The sequence below is a fragment of the Cyprinodon tularosa genome, unplaced genomic scaffold (assembly GCF_016077235.1).
Source record: "Cyprinodon tularosa strain WSP-4 unplaced genomic scaffold, ASM1607723v1 ctg71, whole genome shotgun sequence".
Lineage (NCBI taxonomy): Eukaryota > Metazoa > Chordata > Actinopteri > Cyprinodontiformes > Cyprinodontidae > Cyprinodon > Cyprinodon tularosa.
Genome location: NW_024039463.1, coordinates 3,837,312 through 3,862,140, shown reverse-complemented (window position 1 = coordinate 3,862,140; position 24,829 = coordinate 3,837,312). Strand labels below are relative to the sequence as shown.

Sequence of the window (24,829 nt, the reverse complement as noted above, 5' to 3'; positions counted from 1 at the left end):
CCTGATCTATATTAAAATGAGACCCTAAAAAGGTTAAAAAGTCTGTATAAATACCTTTGCAAAGTACTAAAAATGAAAATATTTTCCTGCAAAATAGTTAAATCGGTTTATTTGGCTTAAGTAACCATGTTTTACCAGTGTTTATCATAAGGTTGTAGCTGTTATGGTAATGTGAGGTAGTCCATCTCCTCCCCAGCATGCTCTGTGTTTGACATTCATGGGGTTAAAGTCCTCTGAATGATGAAGTGCCTGTGTTTGGGACGGTAAATTGCATCGTTTCAATTGAGAAGAGGGTTCCCTCTTGGGTTTGCTGGAGGTCCCCATGGGCTGGCCTTGAGGAGAACAGCATGTTGTACATCCATATAAAAAAAAGGGGGGGGGGGGGAATAGGGGTGGGGGTAAAAATATGGAGGACTTTTCTCTTTATGATGCAAAGATTAATCTGTCAACATGCTCCTGCATAAATCTCCATCCAGGCTTCACAAAATACTGTTTTATCTCACTTCGTGCTATATTTTATTTTTTATTGCCTATAAACACAAACCATCACAAAGGGCTAATGTTCTCCTCAATATTATTACAAAATGATCATAAATCCAACGTCTTGTTAAAACTTGAAGGCATATTTCCCCCTTAAGCTTTTCATTCATTGAAAATATTAGAAACATTCCTTATCAGGCCATTGCTCTCACAATAACTATAATCAGAGCTTCAGCACTTCACTTCCACTAAATTATTGCACTTTCCTTCCTATCCTTTCCTCATCTCTGTGTTCAGCAGTTCCCGTTTTTCCTTACGGGGTTATATTTTTTTCCTTATACTTCAGTAGAAATGCCTTGACAACAGTGTTTTTTTTTCTTATCCTGAGAGACCACAATCTAAACAGCAGAAACATGTTGTATAGACGCTTGTTTAGTGCTATGCAAATCATCCTTGCCAGGGGTAAAATTAACATTTTCAATTAAAATATTAGCACCAAACAAACACAGAAAAACACACTAATGATTAAATCATCCTCTTCCAGTCGGAGGCTGATACTCGACCACTGTTTAATCCTCAGAAAGACTCGTTTTCATATATTTTCTTTTACACATGGCAGCTGAAGGTTTAATATAACTGTTTAGTCATCTTGAGCATTCACAACGAAAAGTTAAATGTTTTAATTCGTTTTTGAATCAGAGTAAATATTAGATGACAAAGAAGTAAACAAGGATTGAAAGCAAACATGTATTTTGTGGTCAAATAATCATGGAAGTCTGTAAATATCTGTTATGTTTTGCAGATATAAAACTGTGAGGACCTGATAGGGAAGGATTCCTTTTGCGTAACCTTACCGCCCTCTAGTGGTCTGATATAAAAGCAGCATATTGGGAAGAAAAAAGGAAAGTTTAGCAATCCAGAAACAAAACTTTATTCATTTTCTGCTATAAAAATCATAAATAACACCTTTTTAAGTTTTAAGACAATATTTTCATGTCTTCTTCAATGCTGCGCCTTTAGGCCTGTGTAGTAATGCAACGCTGTAGGTCCATATTTCCAGTAAAAGCAGGTTAAAAACACCTGGATGTTGACAGGACATTTTTACTGATCTGGTCCGCAGAGGTTAAGCAGTATCTTCTGATAGTCTCCTTTGGTATGCTCCTGCAGAGAGGAAAGTAAAAGATAAGGGGACAGTATAGTGATAGAAAATGAAAATTAGCTGGAGGCTGCTTACGGTTATCGTCTGCTGCAGGGACTGCCCAAAGGTGGCCTTGTATTCAGAGCAGATCTTTTTCAGATCCACCTCACAGCGAGACACGATAATCCTGGTCACAATCTTCTCTTTGGCTCCTTTACTCTGAGCAGAAGAGAACAAGTCAGCACTAAAGTTCTACATACCTCTGATTTAAACTGCACAGCTGATGTAAGCCTACTGAAACAAGTTTTGCTAACTTTCGTGCTTTTTTCTTGCTTTTTTTTTGTCTACTGCAAAATATAAACTTTAGCAAAGTACATTTTTATGCCTTTTAAAGTGGTAGAAATTTAACATGCAGAAACAGAAAGTGCAGGAACCTTCATGGCTTCATTCAGCCTTTTCGCAAAGTAAAGCTGCTTGTTTTCAAAGCACTGAACTGGTAAAGGAAAATAAAACAGAATTAAGCAACAGTTATGCATGTTGTACTGTATTTTAAATATGTGTAGAGCTTTCATAAAACAAACTTAATTTAATAGTACCTAGTACGAGGAAAGACTTCTGTAGATCTCCTTTAACTTCCTTCTCAATACTCTCCTGCATGTCATAGGGGCTGTAACCCTTGTACTTGTCAAACACTACAATAGGAAAAAAATATTTTAATTGTAAATTTCCCCAATCTATTTCAGATAATCCAACAATGAGGTAAGGGGTTACCTTTCCGCAGGTGGGGGACACTCCTCTGGGACATAATAGAGATCCAAGTGTTCACATCGGTTCCTTTTATCTTCACTCCAGCATCATAAAGAGCCTGATCAGGAAAAACAACTTTGTTTACTGTCTGTGACCTAAAGTGCTTTTTAGGGCTTGCATCTTTAATTTTAATCATTAATTGTTTCTTTAAAGATTATAGAACGATAAAATAAAGTACTGAGATCTAAAGAGAGCTGAACTACAGTCTTGGATGTTTCTTCTCTTCCATCTTGCAGTTTTTTACTTTTTTATTGTTTCTTCTATATTCTGCGTTTCTCCATCCAAGTGTTCAGGGATTTCAGTCATTTTTGAAAAGGTGCTGTCTATTACAGGATATCTTATAATAGCTTTGTGTTAATCTATAACTGAGTTGAACCTTTTGTACAACCTTTAAATAAATATATTTTTTACCAATGTTCTTCATTCAGAACCTACTGGAAATTTAATGGATGATATCTACCAGCAGGAGGTCAACTCAGTTTGGTTTCCACTGATCTGATCAAGAATAATTTGCTCTCTTAAATGCTTCACAACAAATTTTAAAGGCTAATTGCTCACTTTAGCCACTGTTTTTTTTTAGTCTTGTTAGTTGCAGTTTTTTAACATTGCTCTGTTTCTTTTCTTTTTATTTCTAACTTAGAATTTTCAAGGTTTTACCTTCATATAATTTTCTTATTAATAACTACGCAGCTTTTTTCCTAAAAGAAGCGTGTGATTTTAATTTGTTCAGCTCAACTTTGATAGATTTTTTTTCCCCTTCTTAATATTCTGTATTGTGTTCTGTCTACTTGTTTCTGTCAGTCTAACATCCCAAACTTCCGAATGAAAAGCAATAAAGGTATTTTTTCCGCCTTTTTTCCTCTCATCTGAAACATCCGGCTCGACTAGGACGTAAAACAATAGAAAGCGTATAGGCAGAAGAAATGTAACAGTGCCACAAAAAAATGGTCATTAATGTACCTCCACTACGTTTTGCAGTGTGGACCAACGTAGTGGGGGTACATTTTCCCATGAGACTGGGTTGCAATACCAGTAATCATGTCTTTGTATCCTTATAATATTTGTAATCTGCCCACTAGAATGTTTGAATTTTATTTATTTTATTTTTTGCAGCCGTTTGGTCAATAAAATCAGTAATGAAATTAGAAAAATCTCCCATTTTCTCTTTAACAGTGTTTTTAGGCCAGAGCACATTCAGGTAAACACACAGACACTAAAAGTTATAACTGTTTTTATAATATGTAATAATAAATATGCAATAATTGTTGAGTGTTACTTACTCTGGCATCAGCATCTATTTTTTCATAGTCTACTACGGCACTGGGTTCATCTCTCTTGGTCTGTGCAGAAATTAAGCAGGATCTCTATTAGTTCTAGTTCAACTTTGTCCAACACAACTAAAACATGTACTTTGGACTCACCTCCACTAGAGCTAAAAGCAGCTTTGCAAAGTTTCCAGAGGTATCGCCTGCAACATCTTTTGCCAAGTCTTTCTTGAATACTGTAAAAAAGAAAATGGTAATTTCTGTTATAAGTCTCCATCTGTAATGTAAACATTCAAACCACTGATTCAGATGCTTTTTCTGGAAAACTTGGGATGTTTTTAACTCACGCTCTTTGTAGACCTTCTTGATTTCCACAAGCTCATCATTGCTGCGTGAGCATAACATTTCAATCAGAGTTTCTTCATCTGTTCCCAAACCCTAAAAACAGAAACAAAATCTTTTGAGGCAAAACAACACTCAGGTTTCAATTAGTTTCCACTTTGACTGAAATAAATGAAAAGTCATAGTTATGTTTGAACTGAATCCCTATTTATAAAACTAAATTAAAACCCAGTTATAAAAAAAATGGAGGTGCAGCTGAGGCATCTGGCCACTAGAGGATGTAATCATTCAGGGACAAATTCTGGCCTTTTACCTTGATTGATCCTCTGATCTCTGAGGCGTCATACTGGGATGTGCTCTTCATCAGTCCAAGGATGACGGTTTCCAGGGACCCGGATAAAGCTGCTTTCAGAGCTGTGATCATGTCCTAGAAACATAGAGGCACCGCTGCTTTATTCCCAATGTGTCTCTTACAGTTTGAAAAGAAAACACAGACTTTTTCACTCACAATCACAATCTTGGATTCTCTGTCTTGACGTATGGCGTACCTTCTTTGTCTTTCTTTCGTAGGCAAAAGCAATTTCCCTCCTTTGAGAATAAGTTCTCCTTGCAAGGACATCAATGATTGTCTGCTCATCCACTCCTAAAAGGAAGAGAAAGATAAAAAATAAAATCCTACAAATAGATTCTTATCTAATTTTTATTTTTTTGGGGGGGTGGGGGATAAATTAAAACCAAAGATCTGGAAAATATTGGAATTTCTAGTTTCATTTGGATGTGGCAGCTTTTAGTTTATTGGAATTAACAAAACTTTACAGCTAGAATCGACTTAATCAGCATCTTAAGTTAGGGGGGAGTGGCGGCCTAGTGGTTAGGGCATAGAGCTTGGAATATCCTGAGGTTCTGAGTTTGAGCCCCACTCCTACAGACTGCCACTCTGGGTCCCTGAGCAAGACCCTTATCCCCACACTGCTCCCCGTGGGCCCCACGATGGCAGGCCACTGCTACCCAAGGGGATGGGTTAAATGCAGAGAGTTTATTTCGTTTTACTCTGCACTTGTGACCGTGTAATGACAATAAAAGCTGGAACACAAAGCATCTACACTGCAAAAACTTTAAATAAGGCATTTTTCTTCAAATAAGTGCATTTTTTTCTTGAATTAAGGAAGTAAGTTATGCACTTTGCCAGTAGAATAAGACAATTTACATTTAAAATAAGAAAAAACTATTGAATTGTCTTATTTCAAGTGCATATTATCTAATTGTCTTGTTTTAAGAGTAAAAATACTCATTCCATTGGCAAATCATCTTATTTACCTACTCAAATTAAGGGTAAATACCCTTAGTTTAAGAAATTTCTACTTCTTTCTAGATCGTTTTTTGCTGTATGTATGACTGGATTATTCAGAGAGAGAGAGATTAAGATTTCATGAATACAGTATAAACAACCATGATATCATCTGAGGGCAAGCTTCGTGGCAAAGGGATAACCAATGAACACTAAGTTTCCTTTTATTTATAAACTCTACATTTTACTAAAGATTTAACAGACTGCTGGCTAAAGTATGAATGAAGATGTAGCTGATCTGTTAGATTCTCAATAGAAACCTCTGATCCAAAACAAACAAAAAAAGTGCAAAGTTTCAGAAAACGTCTCAGTTCTATGGATGCCGGTTGATGATGGGTAAACCAGAACTTTTTTTATTATGGGATATTTTTTGTTTTGATGTTGATGGGTTCTGGGGGAAAGTTTTTTCAAGCCTTTCATCTCATTGTCAAAAGATTAAAGTTCTCTCCTGCCAGGAAGCCACAAACAAAACTCATCTTCTACACAGACGGAAAGAAAACAGCTGAAAACCAGTTAGATGTTTCAACTGTTTAGAAGGGCCTACACCTTTCCAATCTATGCACAGTAGTCTTTGAATTGTTCCTGTTGGATCAAACTGAAGTTTGGACTTTTTACATAATTAGCTTATAATGCCTGGTTTTCAGAAAATAATGTGTTTTAGATTGGATGAAGAGTCCCCACCCCATCCAGAATAGGATGTTTTGCTTCTGGCACAGAATTGAGACATTTCTCCTTTTTTAGCCTGCTTTTATTTTTTTCTTTGAAAGCTTGGAATAACAAAGGATGAAATGATCTGAGGGCCTCATATGGTCCCTGTCAAATACAAAGCATTTTCCTGCTGTACTTTCCCCTTGCAGGTATCATTTTGAAATGGAAGACAGTGGATGTTAAAGAGCAGTGTGACTTCTGCCAATATCTCCAAACCAGCAGACAGAGGGAGCCCTGCCAGCTGTGAGGCACAGATGAGGAAAAGTTTCCAGGCTATTTTAACTAAAGCTGACTCACAAATACCAACTAGTCATCTGCAGAGGAGAAGGAAAAAAAGAACTGTTACACTCCAAGCTGTAGCTTACCTTTGGTTTTGATTGCAGTCTCTATTCTGGCAGCATCTCTGTCTGGGTCAAAGTCCTTGGCAGGTAGCAGAGTGGGGTACAGGGGTTCACTCTGTAATCAAAGGTAGATCATTCATTTAGAAATAATGCCATAATTTTTACATTCAGTTTTTGATTGTAAGACGGTTTGACATTACCCCAACGTTAAGAGTAAGCTGTCCCAGAAACTCCGAAACCAGAGCCATGTTGATATTCCTGAACAAAAAAAAAAAAAACTCATTAAGTTTGTGTGTAATCCTCCTATTGACTTTTCTAGCTTTACAAAAAAAAAAAAAAAGGGCATGTTTAGTTTAACTAAAGATAAAGGTTTGTGAGCTGGAAAGTAACGTCTTCTTAACAGTTGCACTGATGATCATGGAACATTTTTTTTTTAAATAAAACATAAAATCCTTTCTGTTTTTGACTTTCCCAGCATGTTCACATCATAGGTGTTTTTTTCTACCAACAGTGTGGTTAGCTATTTTAAGCCTCTGCCAACTTTACAATTTCATTACAGCAGCACCAGTGTGACCACACCCTGGAAACAATGCCTATGAACCATAGGAGAGCAAACTGAATCTGTTCACAGGAAAAACAGCCGTTAAAAGAAAATCTGAACAGAGCAAGATACCATTAACTTATACTAACAGATTATGAAAAGTTTGCTTGCGCACCGGGTTGAAATTATGTGCACAATCAAGCCCTTTCTAGTCCCTTAGAAAGTTAGGAAATCTCTGAAAATCTTTTAGCTGTGTTAAGTTAAATGTTAGCGTAAACATGTGAAGTAATTCAACAGTTATAGTAAAGATGTTTCCTGAAATACCTTTTTTGAAGTTGTTGAGATGATGCAGAGATTTGTTCCAGGAATGTTTGAGTGCAATGGGCTGTGAAGACTGAACTTTAGAGGCAGAGTGCTGCTTTCGCCGCCCCTTAAGTCACATGTCCTCCCTTACTTTGGCCTCAGGACTCCACCCTGTTTGTCTGTAAATACTTAGACAGCTTTAGGTCTTCAAGCTTTTTTCCCCCTATTAAAAAGGGTGGGGGAAATCTGCAAATCTGCACATTTAGGAGGTTTTCTCTTTATTTATAAATCCTGAACATTTCCAGAATTCACAATATTTATACAAAACTCATACAATATGAACATTTAATTTTATTACATAACTTTCTAACAAAATATACAGTTTCCAAAAAAATAAAATTTTACAACAGAGTTGCTTTGTCATTGCTATCTGGAAGTATATAACAGCAATCTTGTGCATGTCCATAGTAAATAGACTGGTTTACATGACAACAGATTTTAAACAGACTTCTGGACTTGCTTCTTGTTATATCGCTTATATTTGGCTGAAGGTTTTTTTTTCTTTCCCTTCTTCTGGGCATTTGGGTTCTTCTTCTGACCCGCTCTATTGTCATTAACTCCATCTGTCTGGAAAAGGTGAAAGAATAGGAGATTAGTGGTTTCATGCATTATAGTCTGAAACACCATCGTATATCAAGTCCGAAAATATGTAAAAAAAAAAAAAACTGGAATCAAATTCAGAATGGCTCAAGTGTCTGCAATAATAACCACGATAGTGTCTACCATGTCCATCTTGAAGTTGTGGTTTAACCAGTCTGATAAGATAACAGCTAAGATCCTTTTTACAACAACAGGTTTCTTCTTTCATGTTAGTTTTTCTTGGTTCATACAGTCACTGAGTGAGTGAGCTTTGACAGTCAAAGAGAGGTGTGGAGTTCTTAGGCATCCATTAAAAAACAAACATCAAAACAAGCTATTTCTTCACATTTTTCTGTTACTTGTCCAGCTAAAGCACCTTGCAATAAGGTTTTATAATCCTTGATTTTTTTGACATTTTATAACACTATAGTCACAATCCTTTTGGATCCAAACTTTATGTCAGCTCATTCATTTTTCAACAGCAATAAGGTACATTCCTTTCCCTGCATAAAACTAAATTGCTTTCCTGAAACAAGATAAAGTTAAATCTGAACATCACTAGTATAGAAAAAAAAAAGAAAAAAATTAGCTTAAGTCCAAATCCTTCCACCTGCAGCATTTAATCTGTCCCAAAATGCTGCAGATCATATCAGATCCAACAAAACAATGGCACTGTAGTGAGGAGTCCCTCTGGTCTGAAAGGTTCAATCCAAATATAACAAATGGGTAAGGAGTCTTTAGTCAAAGCAGAAATGCATCAGTGGTTGTCATGATAAGTACTGTCCAAATAGTGCTTGCAAATGGAAAGAGGTAGCTAAATAAATTTGAATGTTTCTTTTTATAATCCATTTAGCATAGAGCAGGGGTCTACAACGTTTTCCAGTCCAAGGACCCCAAACTGATGGAGAGACGGAGCAGGGACCCCCTGATTATATATATTGCATGAAACTGGTCTTATAGTCAATCTATTACAGATGGAGTAATGTAACTAAAGTAATCCCTCCCTGGGATTATTAAAGTATTTCTGATTCCTGGTTGATGTGACTGGTGTTGTGAGCTCCTGTGTGTCTCTGAATGTTTGCATTGATGACTGAAAGTGTGTTGAATTCATTTTAATGTGGATTTAAAGACATTTTAATAAGTGGAAAAAACTGCAGGGGGGAATATATAAAAAAAGTCTAATCAACCAAAACTTTGTCACCCCCCTGCAGTACCTCCGTGGACCCTCTAGGGGTCGCGGACCCCCTGTTGAAGACCTCCGGCATAGAAGGCTTGCTAGATCAATATCAGGTGCAAAGTAACTAGAAAGGGTACACCAATTCTTTGCATGACATCAAATCCTTTTCTTTATCCTGAAATAATATTATAGGCCCGGTTTCTTAAAAAATGAAATTAATAAACAACAAAACAGAATGCTTTCAAGAAGCGTCACATCAAATAATATTGTCAAAAAATAAAATAAAATAACCAAATCGTCACTAAGTGCTTTGTGGTCACCTTTTCTCATAATTAATTGTAAACCAAATTAATAGAGAAGCATGACTGTAAAACCAACGTATGAATGCAAATGTCATTTTTGGTTATTATAACATCCCCTATAAAAAAAGGTTTGTTACCACAAGTTTTCTCATATAATCACAATTGTATGTGCTATACCTAATATATGATATACCTAACTCTGTTTTATCTCCGTCATATCTGTTATGCACCTTGGTTATCATGGTGCAGTTATTTAGCTAGCTTTTATACCACAAAATAGGTATAATTAGCCTTTAGTCAACTAACTCATATCTTTACTTATAGATTGATAAAGAAGATCATAGAAAACTGAAGAGACATTAGCCACAGTAATGGGGATTTTTTTTTTTCTTTCCTCTCACATTTATGTGCTACTTTGTCCTTTAAACTTTTGCATAAAATCCAGGTTAAAAAATAAAATCATTAGATTTTCTCTTTGGGGAATTAAAAACCAATTACCCACCTTTTGAAATGTTTTTGGAGGAAATGTACAGGGAACTCTGCCATGTTGCTGGTGGAATGGAAGCACCACAGCTGGATCAACAGGTATCCAAGGCAGATAACACAAACTTGGTGGCTGGGGAACAGAGCTGTGGGCCTGTTGCAGGTTGTAAGCTCCTTGATTCCCTTTTTGACAGGTTGCTTTTAGCAGAGTCACAAATGGTTCTCTTGCTTTGTGCACAACCAGGTACTGACCTTCGTCCAACCTGAAGAACAAAGTGACATCAGCAACGGTGGTTTAGTGAGAGAGACATGTTGGAGCACCGCCCAGATTTTCTGTTTAGCTTTGTTTCTTGGATGAGTGATGACAGAATGTTGAGCAACCGATTGTGAAACTCTGGGGGGACAAGAAGGCATAGACCCATCATAGTCATGAGTTCTCCCTTAGGCTACAAGACTGTGTATGAAGTCCAAAGGTCTCAACAATTATTTTTTTCTTTGCTTCTAAAGGTAAAATTTATCTATGTTTCTTTTTTACTCTTGAACTTTATACACAATTTGGGCCATTTTCAGTGGCTGAATATAGAAAATGTTAATTCTAAAACCAAATTTCACAGTCTTGATAACCCAAGTGTTCTTTGAGTACACAGCAAGAACATGCTGTCATAGTCAGGAGGTAGGAGGGAAGCAGGGAAAAAGCAACCAAAGTTCAGAAAGGTTGAGAAAACTTGAAAAGCGTAGGTGGAAGTGTTGCTCTTTGGTAGCAAAGTACAAAAACTGAGATGTGGTTTGGAAGTCCAGCTCAGTTTATGCTGAAAGGAACTGCTAATAACCCACAATGTGAACCAATGACCTGAAAATCACTCACCCAGTTAACTTTTTCAAGAGGTGGTGCAGAATATTCAGGGATTTGGATGGTCTGCAGAGAGAAAAGGGGAAATTATCCATCCATCTACTTTGTGTTTGGATCCTAATTTCAACACAGAGATTAAAAACTTGAGGATGACAGCTGCATGTGATTCACCCACAAACCACAGCTCAATACTCTCCGGCTTACGTAATCAGCAGAACAGTGTCACAATCATCATCAATGTGGCAACAGAGATGAACAGAGGCGGGAGACGTGAACATTGCTCATTCTGCTGGCTGTGGTGCACCCAAATCCCTTCTCTGATTCAGTCACAGATCACACATTTTCCCCAGAGATTAGTGAACATACATGTTATGCAACTGTTGGTTCTAGTTGAAGTAATGTTTACACTAATATTATCTTACAGCTTGTAGACCAGCAGCTGTTTCTCTAGTTGTTTCTATTGAAATCTTTCCAGGATGAAATATCATTCCTGTTACTTTGGGTTACAATGTTTTTGGTACAAAATACAGATAAAAAAAAATCAGTTTCCCTGCATCCAAGAGCAACCTGCTGTTCTTAGATAATCCAGCAGGATTATAACTGCTATGAATCATCCTTTAGCATATATAACTCTTTGCCAAATTATTTACAATCAGTTTTAGTTTTTCTAACATTTGCAACAGAAACTTCATTCTATCCAATTAGGAAATTATGAATTAAACCGGTGCTTCTTAACTACTGGTTCCTTAGGGCCAATTGTCCTGCATGTTTTCTCTAAATAAATTCCAAAACAATCATTTGTTGCACTCTGATTTTAACTGTTTTATAAAAGTGCAGACCCTAAATTTAACGGGGCTAAAGCAGTTGACAGATGCTCTATTAAGCAGATTGCAAAGAGAAAAGTGGGCAATAATTTCAGTCTGAGGGATGTGTACCCCTTTTACTTTAAGAGTTTTGGTTGTTGTTTTACTTTGTAAACCATCAACACTTTGTCCTTATCTTTACAACGTTATATCTGTTAATCACATACAATTTCAATATGAAATTTTAAGCTTTTTTCACAGTTAGATGCATGTAAATAAAGACAGACTCTTAGCTATTTCCACCTAACGTTTATTAATGTTTGCACTGACTATATAATTTAACACTTCCTTATATATACCCAACATTAAAAATGTATTTAGTTAGGTTCTGGAAAGACCAGTGTAAGGCTTTCTGTGGAGCAGATAGAAATTAATCCTCACAGCGTTTGTTTCAAACATCTGATAAAAGAAACTGCTTTCTTTAGCAAACGTGCTTCTCAATTAGCATAGAAAGGCAACTGCTGTACAGATGCCATAGAAACTACCAGACTTTCGCCTGTTAAAAAAAACTACATTTCAAACCTTCAGGTCATAAGTAATGTAATCATCCTGAGTGGATTAGGGTAATCTAATCATGTCCACACATCTGCTTCAACAATACTCACTTGAACCCGCAGGAGATGTTCTGCATCCAGTCGTCAGGCAGCTTTCTCAGCAGAGCAACTTTTGATGTGTGTGCATTGATGTGAGCTACAGGGCCACACAGAGAGGGTGATACGATTACTGCGTGAACAGTGAGTGTCACTATCTACAACATCCCATAATTCGCTCACAAAGCATACAATCTAAAAGCTTTTGATCTTTCTTTTGTTTCCCTCAGACTCCAGCTGGTAAGTAGTTGGAATCCGTCACAATGCCCACATTTATTGAGTGTTTATAGAGCCTTAAACCACAGGCACAGATACACAGATGGGAATTGCCCCATGACAGGTCACATGATGAGCTAGCAACCACTAAGCAAAGAAGGGAGCCTTAATCTATCTGTTTATGTTGCACAATATCATTACCAGGGAGATGCTTTCCAGTATTTAATTCAGCTGAAATTTTATCCCTTTTTTTCCAGTTGCTTTATTGACATTATTTCTAAATCTAAAAAAAAACTAATTCTAATGTAACAAGCTATTATACAGGACTTTACCTATTCTATGAGAGAGTAACACTTTATGCATTTTTTTGCATAGTCTGTGGATAATGTTTTTTCATGCCAGCCATCTGAATAAGCTGCAAAGCTTGTAGTTTAGGACATCTTGGAAAAAAAAGAACAAAAAAAAAACAAAACGCCTTTCTCCTTCTGAGAGGACATTCCCAGACCACGCCCAACTAAGTCAACAGTAGAATGGAGGGAGTGGTTCTTCGGTTAAGATACAGCTAAGCAGGCTGCCCATATGAATTATGAATGTAAAAATACATCTTAGCTCTGCAAATTCCATCCTCTGTAATTGAAGACATAGCCGTAGCTATGGAAACAGGGTAAACTCCACAACAGCCTCAGCACTAAGATGAGTCATCAAATGACTATTCTGCTGGTCTGTGGGAGGATTCCTCTCCTGGTTACCAATGGCGACAGCCGTAGAGGGAAAACATTTATAAACATTACTTGTGAACCAAAATAATGTTTTTTTTTTACATGCTTTTACCAATGTAAGAAACTGTGCTGGAGTGAAGCGCTGTCTCTGTCCACAGCTGACACGCCTCGCTGCTGGTGAGGTATTCAACACCGTAAGAGAGCTGGTACTCCAACTTGGGTAAAACATGCACCGGCACAAACTGTTGGGAGAAAGCACAGCAGATATCATGGAACCTCTACACACACATTAACCCTATTACAATAAAAAATTATCTATTTATCTAAAACAGACAATGCATATTAGTCAACATGAGTATTTCCAGGTATCCTGTAAATGTACCAGATTTAGCTGTAATGTCAACATTCTGCCCTTTCTGGCTCTGTTTAAGTTTTCTTTTTGAAATTTCAGTTACACTTTGATGTATGTCATTCTGTGTTTACTGGGTCATTCTATAGTTTTCTAATTATATTTAAGCAGTGTTGTATTTTTTGAGTTTCTCTCTGTTGCCCCCTTGTGCCAGTCTCTTTTCCTCTAACTCCCTTCTAGTTGCATCTATCCACACCTACTCTCCATCAGCTGATTAGCCCATTCTTTATTCCATCTCCCATATATACACCTCCTGTGCAGTTCCTCATGGCTGGAATCTCTTCATGGTTGTGTTCGGTTTCAAAGGGCCTCATCCTCCAAGGACCCCGTCTATCTGGACTGAAAATAAGGAGCCTGGAAGAGTTTTGTCTATGTATTCAAACAGGTCCAGCCTTCTCCGACTTTCACCGCCTGTACACTCTGTCGCCTAGCAACTGTGACAGTTAACACACAAAGCAGGCAAAGAATGGGTACCGAAATTCTCACAACTGTTCTAGGTGCTATTAACATTTTTAAGGAGCTTTAGCAGCAGTACTGTTGACACAAATATCAGATTTATAGTCCACATTGCACAAATATTGGAATCTGTGCTAAAATGTCAGGCAAACCAATTTGCAGATGGATAGATAAAACCTTACAATAAACCAAACATTGCCCGACACATATCTGACTCAATAACCTTTTTAAAAAAAACTATTCTCATTAATTTCATACGGAACTATTCACATATTTATATTAAACTGCACTTATAATATTAACCACTATTATACACTCACGGGCCACTTTAATAGGTACACCTGTCCAACTGCTCGTTAACACTTAATTTCTAAGCAGCCAATCACATGGCGGCAACTCAGTGCACTTAGGTATGTAGACATGGTCAAGACAATCTCCTACAGTTCAAACCGAGCATCAGTATGGGGAAGAAAGGTGATTTGAGTGACTTTGAACGTGGCATGATTGTTGATGCCAGAAGGGCTGGTCTGAGTATTTCAGAAACTGCTGATCTACTGGGATTTTCATGCACAACCATCTCTAGTGTTTACAGAGAATGGTCCGAAAAGAAAAAACATCCAGTGAGCGACAGTTCTGTAGGCGGAAATGCCTTGTTGATGCCAGAGGTCAGAGGAGAATGGCCAGACTGGTTCGAGCTGATAGAAGGGCAACAGTGACTCAAATAACCACCCGTTACAACCAAGGTGGGCAGAAGAGCATCTCTGAACGCACAGTACCTCGAACTTTGAGGCAGATGGGCTACAGCAGCAGAAGACCACACCAGGTGCCACTCCTTTCAGCTAAGAACAGGAAACTCAGGCTACAATTTGCACAAGCTCATCGAAATTGGACAATAGAAGATTGGAAAAACGTTGCCTGGTCTGATGAGTCTTGATTTCTACTGCGACATTCGGATGGTAGGGTCAGAATTTGGCGTCTACAACATGAAAGCATGGATCCATCCTGCCTTGTATCAACGGTTCAGGCTGGTGGTGGTGGTGTCATGGTGTGGGGAATATTTTCTTGGCACTCTTTGGGCCCCTTGGTACCTATTGAGAATCGTTGCAACGCCACAGCCTACCTGAGTATTGTTGCTGACCATGTCCATCCCTTTATGACCACAATGTACCCAACTTCTGATGGCTACTTTCAGCAGGATAATGCGCCATGTCATAAAGCTGGAATCATCTCAGACTGGTTTCTTGAACATGACAATGAGTTCACTGCACTCAAATGGCCTCCACAGTCACCAGATCTCAATCCAATAGAGCATCTTTGGGATGTGGTGGAACGGGAGATTCGCATCATGGATGTGCAGCCGACAAATCTGCGGCAACTGTGTGATGCCATCATGTCAATATGGACCAAACTCCCCTGAGGAATGCTTCCAGCACCTTGTTGAATCTATGCCACGAAGAATTAAGGCAGTTCTGAGGGCAAAAGGGGGTCCAACCCGTTACTAGCATGGGGTACCTAATAAAGTGGCCGGTGAGTGTATATAAAAAATAGAATTGGAGGCAGATCTTTTAGTTAGTCCGTGAGGCATACACCCTGTCCACTTTTAAGGCTACACTTAAAACTTCACTTTTTTATAAAAACTTATAGTTAGAGTGGCTCAGGTTATCCTGAGCTATCTCTATAGTTATGCTGCTATAGGATACTGTATAGAGACCCCTTTCATCTTTTGCTTTTCTCCTATTTTGCAGTATTTGTTAGTTCAACCTCTAACTTTATGATGTCTCTGCTTTTTCTCATCATAGAAGCTTCATCTGGTCTGTTCCTGTTTGGCTGTGACACCAGAGAAATATCAGTTGTGCTGCTGCCATCGTTTGTCTATAGATCAGGGGTCTTCAACGTTTTCCAGGCCAAGGACCCCCAAACTGATGACAAGATGGAGCGGGGACCCCCTAATTATATATATTGTATGAAATTGTGTTATATCAACCTGGTCCTATAGTCACTCTATTACAGATGGAGTAATGTAAGGAAAGTAATTTCTCCCTGGGATTATTTAAGTATTTCTGATTCTGATTCCTGGTTGATGGGACAGGTGTTGTGAATGAAACGGTGCCGAGCTTGAAAGAGCTCCTGTGTGTCGTTGAATGTGTGCATTGATGACTGAAAGACATCTTCTGCCTCCATTTATCTGTTTACTACAGTGTGTTGAATTCATGTTAATGTGGATTTAAAGACATTTCAATTCAGGAGGGAATACAAAAAAAAAAAAAAAAATGAATCAACCAAAAGTTTCGCGACCCCCATGCAGTACCTCCGCGGACCCCCTAGGGGTCACGGACCCCCTGTTGAAGACCTCTGCTATAGATGTTGAATTTAGCCTGTTATTCAGTGTAGTCCTGTTTCTCTCAGTATTACCCCTTTCCCACTGGCCGAAAACCCCGTTTAACCTGGGAACTATCAGCTTTTAGTGGCAGTGGGAACAGCTCACTGATGCGTATCTACGACTCTGCAAGACACTTGGCCATGCAGCTTGCCAGCTACGGGTTAGACCCAGCTTTTATTGCCAATGGGAAGGGAGCCAAGTGCCGACTGTTAGCGAGTCGAACCATGATTGAAAAACATGCATTAACCCGCTATTTTCACAGAGAAAGAGGCTTGTGAGTAACTGCAAGTGCTCTCTTCCATCCTGAGACATGGGAGCTGGCTCAGAGCTCATCTGCCTGGATGCGTCTTTCCTGTCTGGGGCCGCCTGTGGAACTAGTTAACGGTGACCTTTTGTATCTCTGCTTCTTTTTTTATGTCTGCTTCTGTCTTCTTGAACCCCATTCAAGATTCAATTTCCTAAATCAAGTGTATTTACCCTAATTTGAGTAGGTAAATTAGATACTTTGCGAATGGAATGAGTATTCTACACTTAAAATAAGATAATTAGATAATGTGCACTTGAAATAAGACAATGCAATTGTGTTTTTTTATTTCATGTTTAAATTATTTTGTTCCATTTCCAAAATTTCTATTTTACCTCCTTAATCCAAGAACAAATGTACTTATTCTAAGAAAAAATCTAGTGCCGGTGGCTGCTCACACTGAGCCTGGTTCTGCTGGAGGTTTCTTCCTGTTAAATGCGAGTCTTTCTCCCCATTGTTGCTACAAGCTTGCTTGGTGTGACTGTTGAAGAGTCAATGAGTCGATGTAATCAACTAGTTTTCCTTAGATAGAAAACTTTGAACCAATCTGAGTGTATGATCTGGTTGGATTGTCTTCGTAAAGTACCTTGAGAGGACATGTGTTGTGAATTGGCGCTACCGGTATATTAGTAAATTAAATTGAATAAAATACTAAAAATAACCTACAATCTGTGGTTGCAAAATAAGAAAAGGCATTTTAGCCACTTTGGAAAACATGTGTCATTAATTCAATACCTGGTTCTGGATGTTGGCCACATTTCTTGAATGGGTCAGAGACACAGAGCTGCGCACCATCACCAAGAGGTCTTGTAGACTGTAGAGCTTGTACAGCAGATTCCCCTCCACTGGAGCCTCATAGTCTTGTTCATCTTCTGCACAAGACTGAAGGTTTTCTGAAAGTATTTCTAAATGTGATACATTACAAAAGCTGTTAGCGCATATAATTCCACAAATACTGCGTAAACCTACCAAAAGAAAGTGACACCAACTTTTGTGCTCTGTAGGGATGTTAGCAGATGCAGACTCAGAAGGAACCATAGGAAACTCGCCATCCTCATTCTGTTGTCTCTTCAAATACGAGGACACACATGGTTTAACCAGGGATGTTTGGTGTGTGTTCAGCTGGGGCTCCACACAGCGGCTGGGGGACTTAATAGGAGTAGTCGTTTCATTGCCGGATTTGAACATGGCTGTTTGCATGCGCAGGATCTCGCCCAGCTGATCCCCAGGTGCTTTTGCTTGTATGGTGGTTCGTTTAGACCTTGTCCTCTTAGAAGGCGGAGAGTAGCCTATCATTTCAAGGGTGGGCTTAACAGGAGATGTAATTAGGGGGTCTGTAGAGCTTTCTATATTAAGGGGCTTTAACTGGTTTGTTGGAGAAGCTAATACAGAGCCACTATCATCAATGATCAGCTTCTCATCATCTGAATCAGCCATGAATTCTGGCTGGTCATCCAATATTTGTTGAGAACCTGTTGATTTGGTTTTTGGCATCTCAGCCTCACTCACAGACTGATGACTTGTTTCTGTTCTGAGGTTCTCTGTGGTTTTTGAAACGGTGTTAATCTCCTCCTGTGAACTGCGGCTGGCTTTAAGACAATCACTGGAAAGGTTTGACTTGGTCCTATCTGGGGTACTTGTAGGCTTATTACTTTGAACCCCTTCATCCTGCTGCCTCTTTTTCTCTTTTATAGGGGCTTTAATTGTAATTTCCCCAAAAGTCTCCAAGTCAGTCAGGTCCACCTCAAAGTCAAGGCCCTTGTTTTCCACAGACATGGAGCCTCTCACAGACGTTTCCTGAAGATTATAGACAATATAGAAAATATTTAATCAATGCAGACTATATATGTTATGCTATCGCTTGCATTGGTTTACCTGGGACAGCTGGTGCTCATCTGCAGGTCGCTCAGTCATTAAATGGAAGATTTTCTTACTTCCATTTGTTAAGATGGAGAGCTTCAAACTTTCCTCATGATAGATCTGACTCCTCTCTCTTATTGTCACCTCCTGTTTCAGCAGAGGTGAGTCTACATACAGAGTCTTCCTTTTATTGCTACCTATAAAAAAATAAAAAAAGAGCCTCGTAACTAATAAGTTGGAGTGTATTCCCCAAATCACCGAAAGAAACATTTCATTATTTCAGCTATAATTTTATTGGAGATGAATATGCCATATTTTAGTTTAGCATATATTTAACTTTTTATTGGCTTCCTAAAATTTTTGATGCTATTTTTACTACAAAAAGCTGTAGATTAGGTGGACCCCCACATCTAAACCCAGACCAACTGAAAAAAAAGATGCTGAATTACAATGGGCCCACATTAAATAATTAAAAACTTTATTAATTATTTTATAGAGAATATAATGACTATTGTAAAACAGCGCCACTATGTGGCCACTCAGTAAATTTGCAGTTTCAACAACTGTATTTTCTTCTTCCTGTAAAAAGCTTTAAAATAACTCCATTGTTTGGAAAAAAAATCAGCATCATCTTAGGATGATAGCTTTTAAAAATCCATCTACTAAGGACTTTTACCCTCTAGGGGGAATAATGTAAGAAATTAAGAAATTATTAGCATTAAAAAAAATGAAATAAAAAAATAAAAATCAGGAAACCAATAATTATTAGTATTCGTGGGAATAATGAGCTAACACATTCATCACCCATTAACTTTTTCTCTGTTGATAAATTATAATCACAAGCTTCAATGTATTTTTTGTGATAGACTCAAATATCATATGTGAATAACACACCAAATGAAGCACATTTGTTTTGATTTTTAACGATTTACAAATAAAAATCATGAAACTTTGACAAGTAAAATCAATTGTCATTAGATGCTTATTCATTAGTAACCAGAGTCTACTTGTGTTTAAGATAAGACCAGCATAAATCTAGATATCATGTGAAGCCCTAAGACAGAAACTGGTTAGAGAACATTAGTGAACAAACTGAAACATGGAGACTGAGGATCACTGCAAAAAGGCCAGGGGTAAGGTTGGTCAGACAGGGATGACTGTCCAAAGCTAAACATTTACAAAACACGGTCGGATCCTGTTTTGCTGAATACAACACAACTAAAAAAATAAATAAAACAAAACAAAAGCGACCAGTTAATCACATCCCACCTAAAGAAACAGCATTAATTAGCAAAGGAGCCAAAAGGCCCAAGATAACTATGTAGGAGCTGCAGTTATCCCGAGAACAGGTGGAGTGATGTTTGTAAAAAGAAAACATTAAGGTGTTCTATCTATATTCCACTGAAATAAAGTCCAAGATTTCCAGTCAACAGTTTGCGACTGCTTGATGAACACAGCAAACGTGAAGTCTGCTCTAACCTGAATGTAAAATAACTCTGAACTCTGCTTCAGGTAAGAACATGGTGATGGGAGTGTCATAGTGTGGGAAAATTCATCTTCCGCAGACAGAGGAAAGCTGGTTGGTTAAGAGAACGATGGATGGAGCTAAACACAGAAGGAGTTTTACTTTAAAATGTAACAAAGCAAAATGAAGTATGTAGGAGTTTTGCTTCTAGAGGCACATCTTTACTAGGGATGGAACGGTTTATGAAAACCGTCCGAACCGTTCGGTTCGACTGTCTCGGTTCGATTCGCGTGTGTTGCGTTCGGTTCATGCGCTGCTCCTTCTTCTCATAGGCAAAGAATGTACACTCCAGAGCAGAAGGTGGCGGTACTGCGACCAAAGCCAACCACCAGTAGTAAACAAGAAGAAGAAGCGAAGCAGCGTAGCCGGGTGTAGCAGAAAAAAATCAGTTGTTGTGGAGAATTGTGTGGGTATGGCGAGTGGGAAAGAGCAGGAGTTGGAAGACGCGCCAGCAGCACTTTATAGGTCTGCTGTATGGGACCACTTTGCATTTAGAGTGACCTACGATGACGGCGGAAAGAAAGTTGTGGATAAAAGTGCAACAGTGTGCAAGCATTGTGCAAAGCGTGTTGTTTATGCTAACAGCAACACGACCAACATGTCATGCTAACAATGAACATATACCGAACCGAAAACCGTGACCACGAAACCGTGAACCGAACAGAAGCGTGGATTTTGTGAACCGTTCCACCCCTTATCTTTACCAATAAATGTGGAGATTTGTTGACTGTAGAGAAATAAACATTATAAAAAAAAATAAATAAAAAAAAAGATATTCTTGTCACCATCAAAAACTCTAAATTATATTCATATTCGGTGCTGATGAAGATTCTCAGTCATCCAGGTCATAGTCATTCCGTAAAAGTTTCCGAATTCATATTCGGTCTGCTTTTGGCTAATGATTTTATCGTTAAAAAGATGTAAAAACATTGGTCTGTGTTGTTGATCCTTATTAAAGCTACAAAATGATGTGAAGTCAGAAAGTAACAGTAAAAGGGATACAACTCCTACTGTAATGCATGGTATATTATCATATACTGTATTAGCTGTATTCAACATTTGTTTTAAAAAACTGTTTTAGTATTATTTAAACAATGCTGTACTTTAACATCTATTCTAAAATCAGTAAAATTGTAAGACTGAACACACCTTTGCCTGCAGTTACCTTGACCATAACAGGAAGCTCCCAATGGTCGCCAAAGTCGGGGCCGTGGTTGTCCAGCAGTCTAAGCAAGGCATCCCGGGTCAGGCAAACATGAGGTTCATAATAAGAACAAAGTTTTTCTGCATTCCCATCGCTACTGATCATCTGTAGGGCAGAGTAAAAGCACATTATCACACTGCAAAAATAAATTACAACTGTTGCTGTTTATAATGAAATGTTACATTTACAACAGTTTGAGAAAGTGAGACACAAGCGCCCTCTGGTGTCTTTTTTTGAAAACTGCAGGACAAATAGACCAGCTAACAACCATCATACAGTCTTGAAATTAATTCCAGCAGTAAGACATCTCTGCTTGTTCTGCTGCAGCAATTAAAAGAAGTGAGACAATTGCTTACAGCATGCTTATCCTTGGCTTTCTTAGCTGGAGGATTTGCTGATGAAACACTGGGATAATCGGATGCAAGCTGAGCATCAGCAGGCACCATCTTGTGGTCGGTTAGACTCACGGTGCCCTGGAGAAATAATGGGTGCAAATGTGGAAAGAGGCAAAGTTAATCAACAGGAGGCTGATTATGCAGTTAAAAACTTGAAAGGGAAAGCTCGCATGTTGAAAGAAGACAATGAGATTTAAAGTTACAACATGTGGGATTAGTTCAGGGGTTCATTACCATCGCCAGCAGCTGTTTCTCAAATGTCAGCGCCAGTCCTGGATTAAATGTTCCTCCTGTCAAACTGGTCATTTCATGGATCTGGTAGAACTGAGGAAGTGCCTTAACAGACTCTAAACATGCCTGAAAGAACTCCTGAAACACATTTGAATTTTATTTTGCATTTCAAAAACCACACAAAGCAGATCCAAGGTACAAACCATAAGTACCTCTGTATACTGCATTGCTCCCTGTGTTATGAAGTTGTAGTCTTCAGCGCATATTTTAGCAACGTCCTGCAGGTACATCATGAACTGCATCACTTCATTGTTTATTCGCACTGTGAGGTTCTGAAATAACATGAGTTATTGGAGAAAAAAAAAACTCAATATAGTATATTAATACATAATATCAACAAGAAGAGAGTGCTTGTACCTTTGGAGGACCCCTGGTCTTCTTACTCATCAAATAACCCAAATAAGTTTTCTGGTCTTTGCAGGTCAGGCTGGACATGCAGGGATAAGGCAGCCTGGGTTCAGGATATGCAACATCCACCTCCTTGTCAGGCTTTCCTTTAGAGTTTTTGCTTCTCTTGCTGTTTTTTGGTTCCTCAGCATCATTGCCAGCAGACGGATCATCAGTATGACAGCTCTCTCCACCAGATGCTTGGCTACCGAAGCAACCGCTCTCTTTTTCCTTGGCAGCATCTTTTAGGGGAGGAGTGCTGTGGTCTGCAGCAGCCTTCTCACACCTTTGCTTTATGTCGCTATTTTCTGCAGGACTAGAAGCAAATGTGTTCAAACACTCATGAAAAGCATTTAAAAGCCAAACCACAGAAGTTGTGAATCAGTTTAGACTTTTTTTTTTATAACAAACCTTTGAAGAAAGGTCCAAAGTTCCCTGATGTGTGGTGAGAGTGAATATTTGTCATAGAGATCTCTGGTAAAGAACGGACCGTCTGGGACTGGGTCATCATCCCTGTTGTTAAAGATAGCTGGTAAAATAACCCCTTTAAATCTGTAACTCTTTATATTGTTTTTATTAGCATCAATAAACTTTTTATATTTGTTTGTTATGCAAGAATCTTTCTGAAGCCTCCCTTGTATTCCAAAATAAAAGCACTGCTCTGTTAGATCCATGTTCAGGTTAATTTGATTAAATCATAGCATAACAAAATTTACATTTTATCATAGAAGGTGAATAAAAAAAAACACAGAGTGTATTAAAAAATGAACAATTCCAAAGCATTTTTTCTGTTAACTTTGGCTTACAACTGTTTATCAGAAAATTAGATCACAGAAGATGTTTTCTATCCAGAAATGTTCTTGAATCGAGTTCCTGTATGAGGCTGTTTGTAGTATTTATCAATACAGTGTGGGATGAATGATGGTATGTCTGTTCATCTCCTAAGGCCCAGCTAAGGTGCTTAGCAAGTCCAGGCTGTTTAAAAGACAACCTTCATCCCATCTGCATTGCTGATTCCACGTGGCAGGGCAGGTTTAGTGGCCAATCAAGTGCCATACGTGGTCATTATAGCAGGTACTGGTACATTTGGCAGCAAGATGAATGAAATCAGCACCTCCAGAAATCTTGATGGCAAGTGGAACCCATGCTAAAAATGTCCTTGCAGATGGCTGCACTGATTTTTGACTTGTCTAAAAACAGTGGACTGGACCCACACCACGACATTAAACAATGTCCGTCTCCTGAAGATTTACTTTGGACCTGCAAGCAACTTGGACTACAACACAAAGCTTATTTAAACCTAAAAGAAGGTCTTTGCAGCACTAAATAACATTCCATTCCTGTTTTCCCCTAAGCAAAGCAGACATATCTGCCTTTTTGTCTAGTTCAGGAGTGACTCAACATAAGGATTGCAGACAGTTATGGCCCACGTCCTGGATAGTCTGGGTGTGATCAGCAGCGAACTAATGGATCAGCTTTGCTTTATGATCCTCCAAATGCTGTGGTCATCATATTTGCTTGTGCAAATGTGTTTCTTTCTTCCACTTAACTTTCTCTTACTAAGTTTGGATACAGTATGGGAACAGACAGGTTTCTTTTGCCCAAATCTTTGTTGTGGCTTTTTCTCCTTAGAGAGGACAAGTGCCTGATGGTCAACAGTCCATTCAGTTTAACACTCAAGTTTCTGTGGCATAAACCCCATAGTTTTAAGCCTTAATCTCCATTAGTGCAAAATATAAACACTTCAATCACTTTGTGATGAAAATATACTGTACATTTTCTGACGCACTTGATATTTAATGCTGATATTTACTGTTTGTGTTCTTATTAGACACAGATTACGCATAGTTTTATTCAGCTTTTACTGACAACTGTAATTATAATGTGCAACACACCCCTCAGCTGGATTAGGTTTAGTGTGGTTCTGCAAATTTAAACACAAAATTGATTTTTTTTTTCTATGTCAAGCTTCCCTATCTTGGTTCAGTATCGATGCGCTTTTCTCTAGTTTTTTTAACCCAGCGTGTAAAAAGCTAATATTTCATGAGGTTTAAGTTGTTCTTTCTAAGCGAGGAGATAATTTCCTCCTCATCTCAGAAAGCTCCGCGGTATGACGGAGTCCAAAAGTTACTCACCACTGCAGCTCCATCGTTAACTGTCAGGAAAAAACAGGTGAAATCTAAAAGAAACGTTTATTGCTGCAACTAAACTTCATTATGTTCCTGATTTCCGTTTGTTTAACGTGCGTCCTTCTTTGTCTGCTGGAAATACAGCAGCATTACCGTGCTTTGTGCAAACTACTGCCACCCAGTGGACTTTAGCTGTAATTGACGTTAATGTTAATATTTAAATGCTTGTTTGGATTATAAAAATAATGTAATGTGATGTAATATAATATAATATGCCCACCCAATAATAGCAATGCCAGTATATGATAACTACTCTTTGTTAGAATTTATTACCATGTTAGATTTATATTCAAATTTTAGGTTTTCTTTTTACCTCC

At 38.3% G+C, this 24,829-nt stretch overlaps 2 protein-coding genes across 3 annotated transcripts; both read right to left on the bottom strand.

The window, feature by feature from the left end:
- Positions 1 to 1,013: 1,013 nt before the first annotated feature.
- anxa2a (annexin A2a) lies at positions 1,014 to 7,473 on the bottom strand. 2 transcript variants are annotated; one of them, XM_038268854.1, is made up of 13 exons: positions 7,295 to 7,473; positions 6,630 to 6,687; positions 6,454 to 6,544; positions 4,581 to 4,675; positions 4,346 to 4,459; positions 4,038 to 4,128; positions 3,847 to 3,926; positions 3,706 to 3,765; positions 2,390 to 2,483; positions 2,215 to 2,310; positions 2,053 to 2,111; positions 1,715 to 1,837; positions 1,388 to 1,641 (listed from the first exon to the last, which is right to left on the bottom strand). In XM_038268854.1, exons 2-13 carry the CDS (start codon positions 6,675 to 6,677, stop codon positions 1,582 to 1,584), a joined length of 1,011 nt encoding a protein of 336 aa, XP_038124782.1. In that variant the 5' UTR covers positions 6,678 to 6,687; positions 7,295 to 7,473; the 3' UTR covers positions 1,388 to 1,581. The 2 variants fall into 2 exon arrangements, with proteins under 2 accessions (XP_038124783.1, XP_038124782.1); XM_038268855.1 differs by lacking the exon at positions 7,295 to 7,473 and having other exon boundaries at positions 1,014 to 1,641.
- Positions 7,474 to 7,753: 280 nt separating this feature from the next.
- Positions 7,754 to 24,594, bottom strand: ice2 (interactor of little elongator complex ELL subunit 2). The gene is made up of 15 exons (XM_038268853.1): positions 24,459 to 24,594; positions 22,735 to 22,836; positions 22,294 to 22,639; positions 22,089 to 22,208; positions 21,880 to 22,014; positions 21,607 to 21,723; positions 21,196 to 21,355; positions 18,537 to 18,718; positions 17,651 to 18,458; positions 17,397 to 17,566; positions 13,225 to 13,354; positions 12,193 to 12,277; positions 10,740 to 10,790; positions 9,894 to 10,137; positions 7,754 to 7,900 (listed from the first exon to the last, which is right to left on the bottom strand). Exons 1-15 carry the CDS (start codon positions 24,470 to 24,472, stop codon positions 7,772 to 7,774), a joined length of 2,793 nt encoding a protein of 930 aa, XP_038124781.1. The 5' UTR covers positions 24,473 to 24,594; the 3' UTR covers positions 7,754 to 7,771.
- Positions 24,595 to 24,829: the final 235 nt, after the last annotated feature.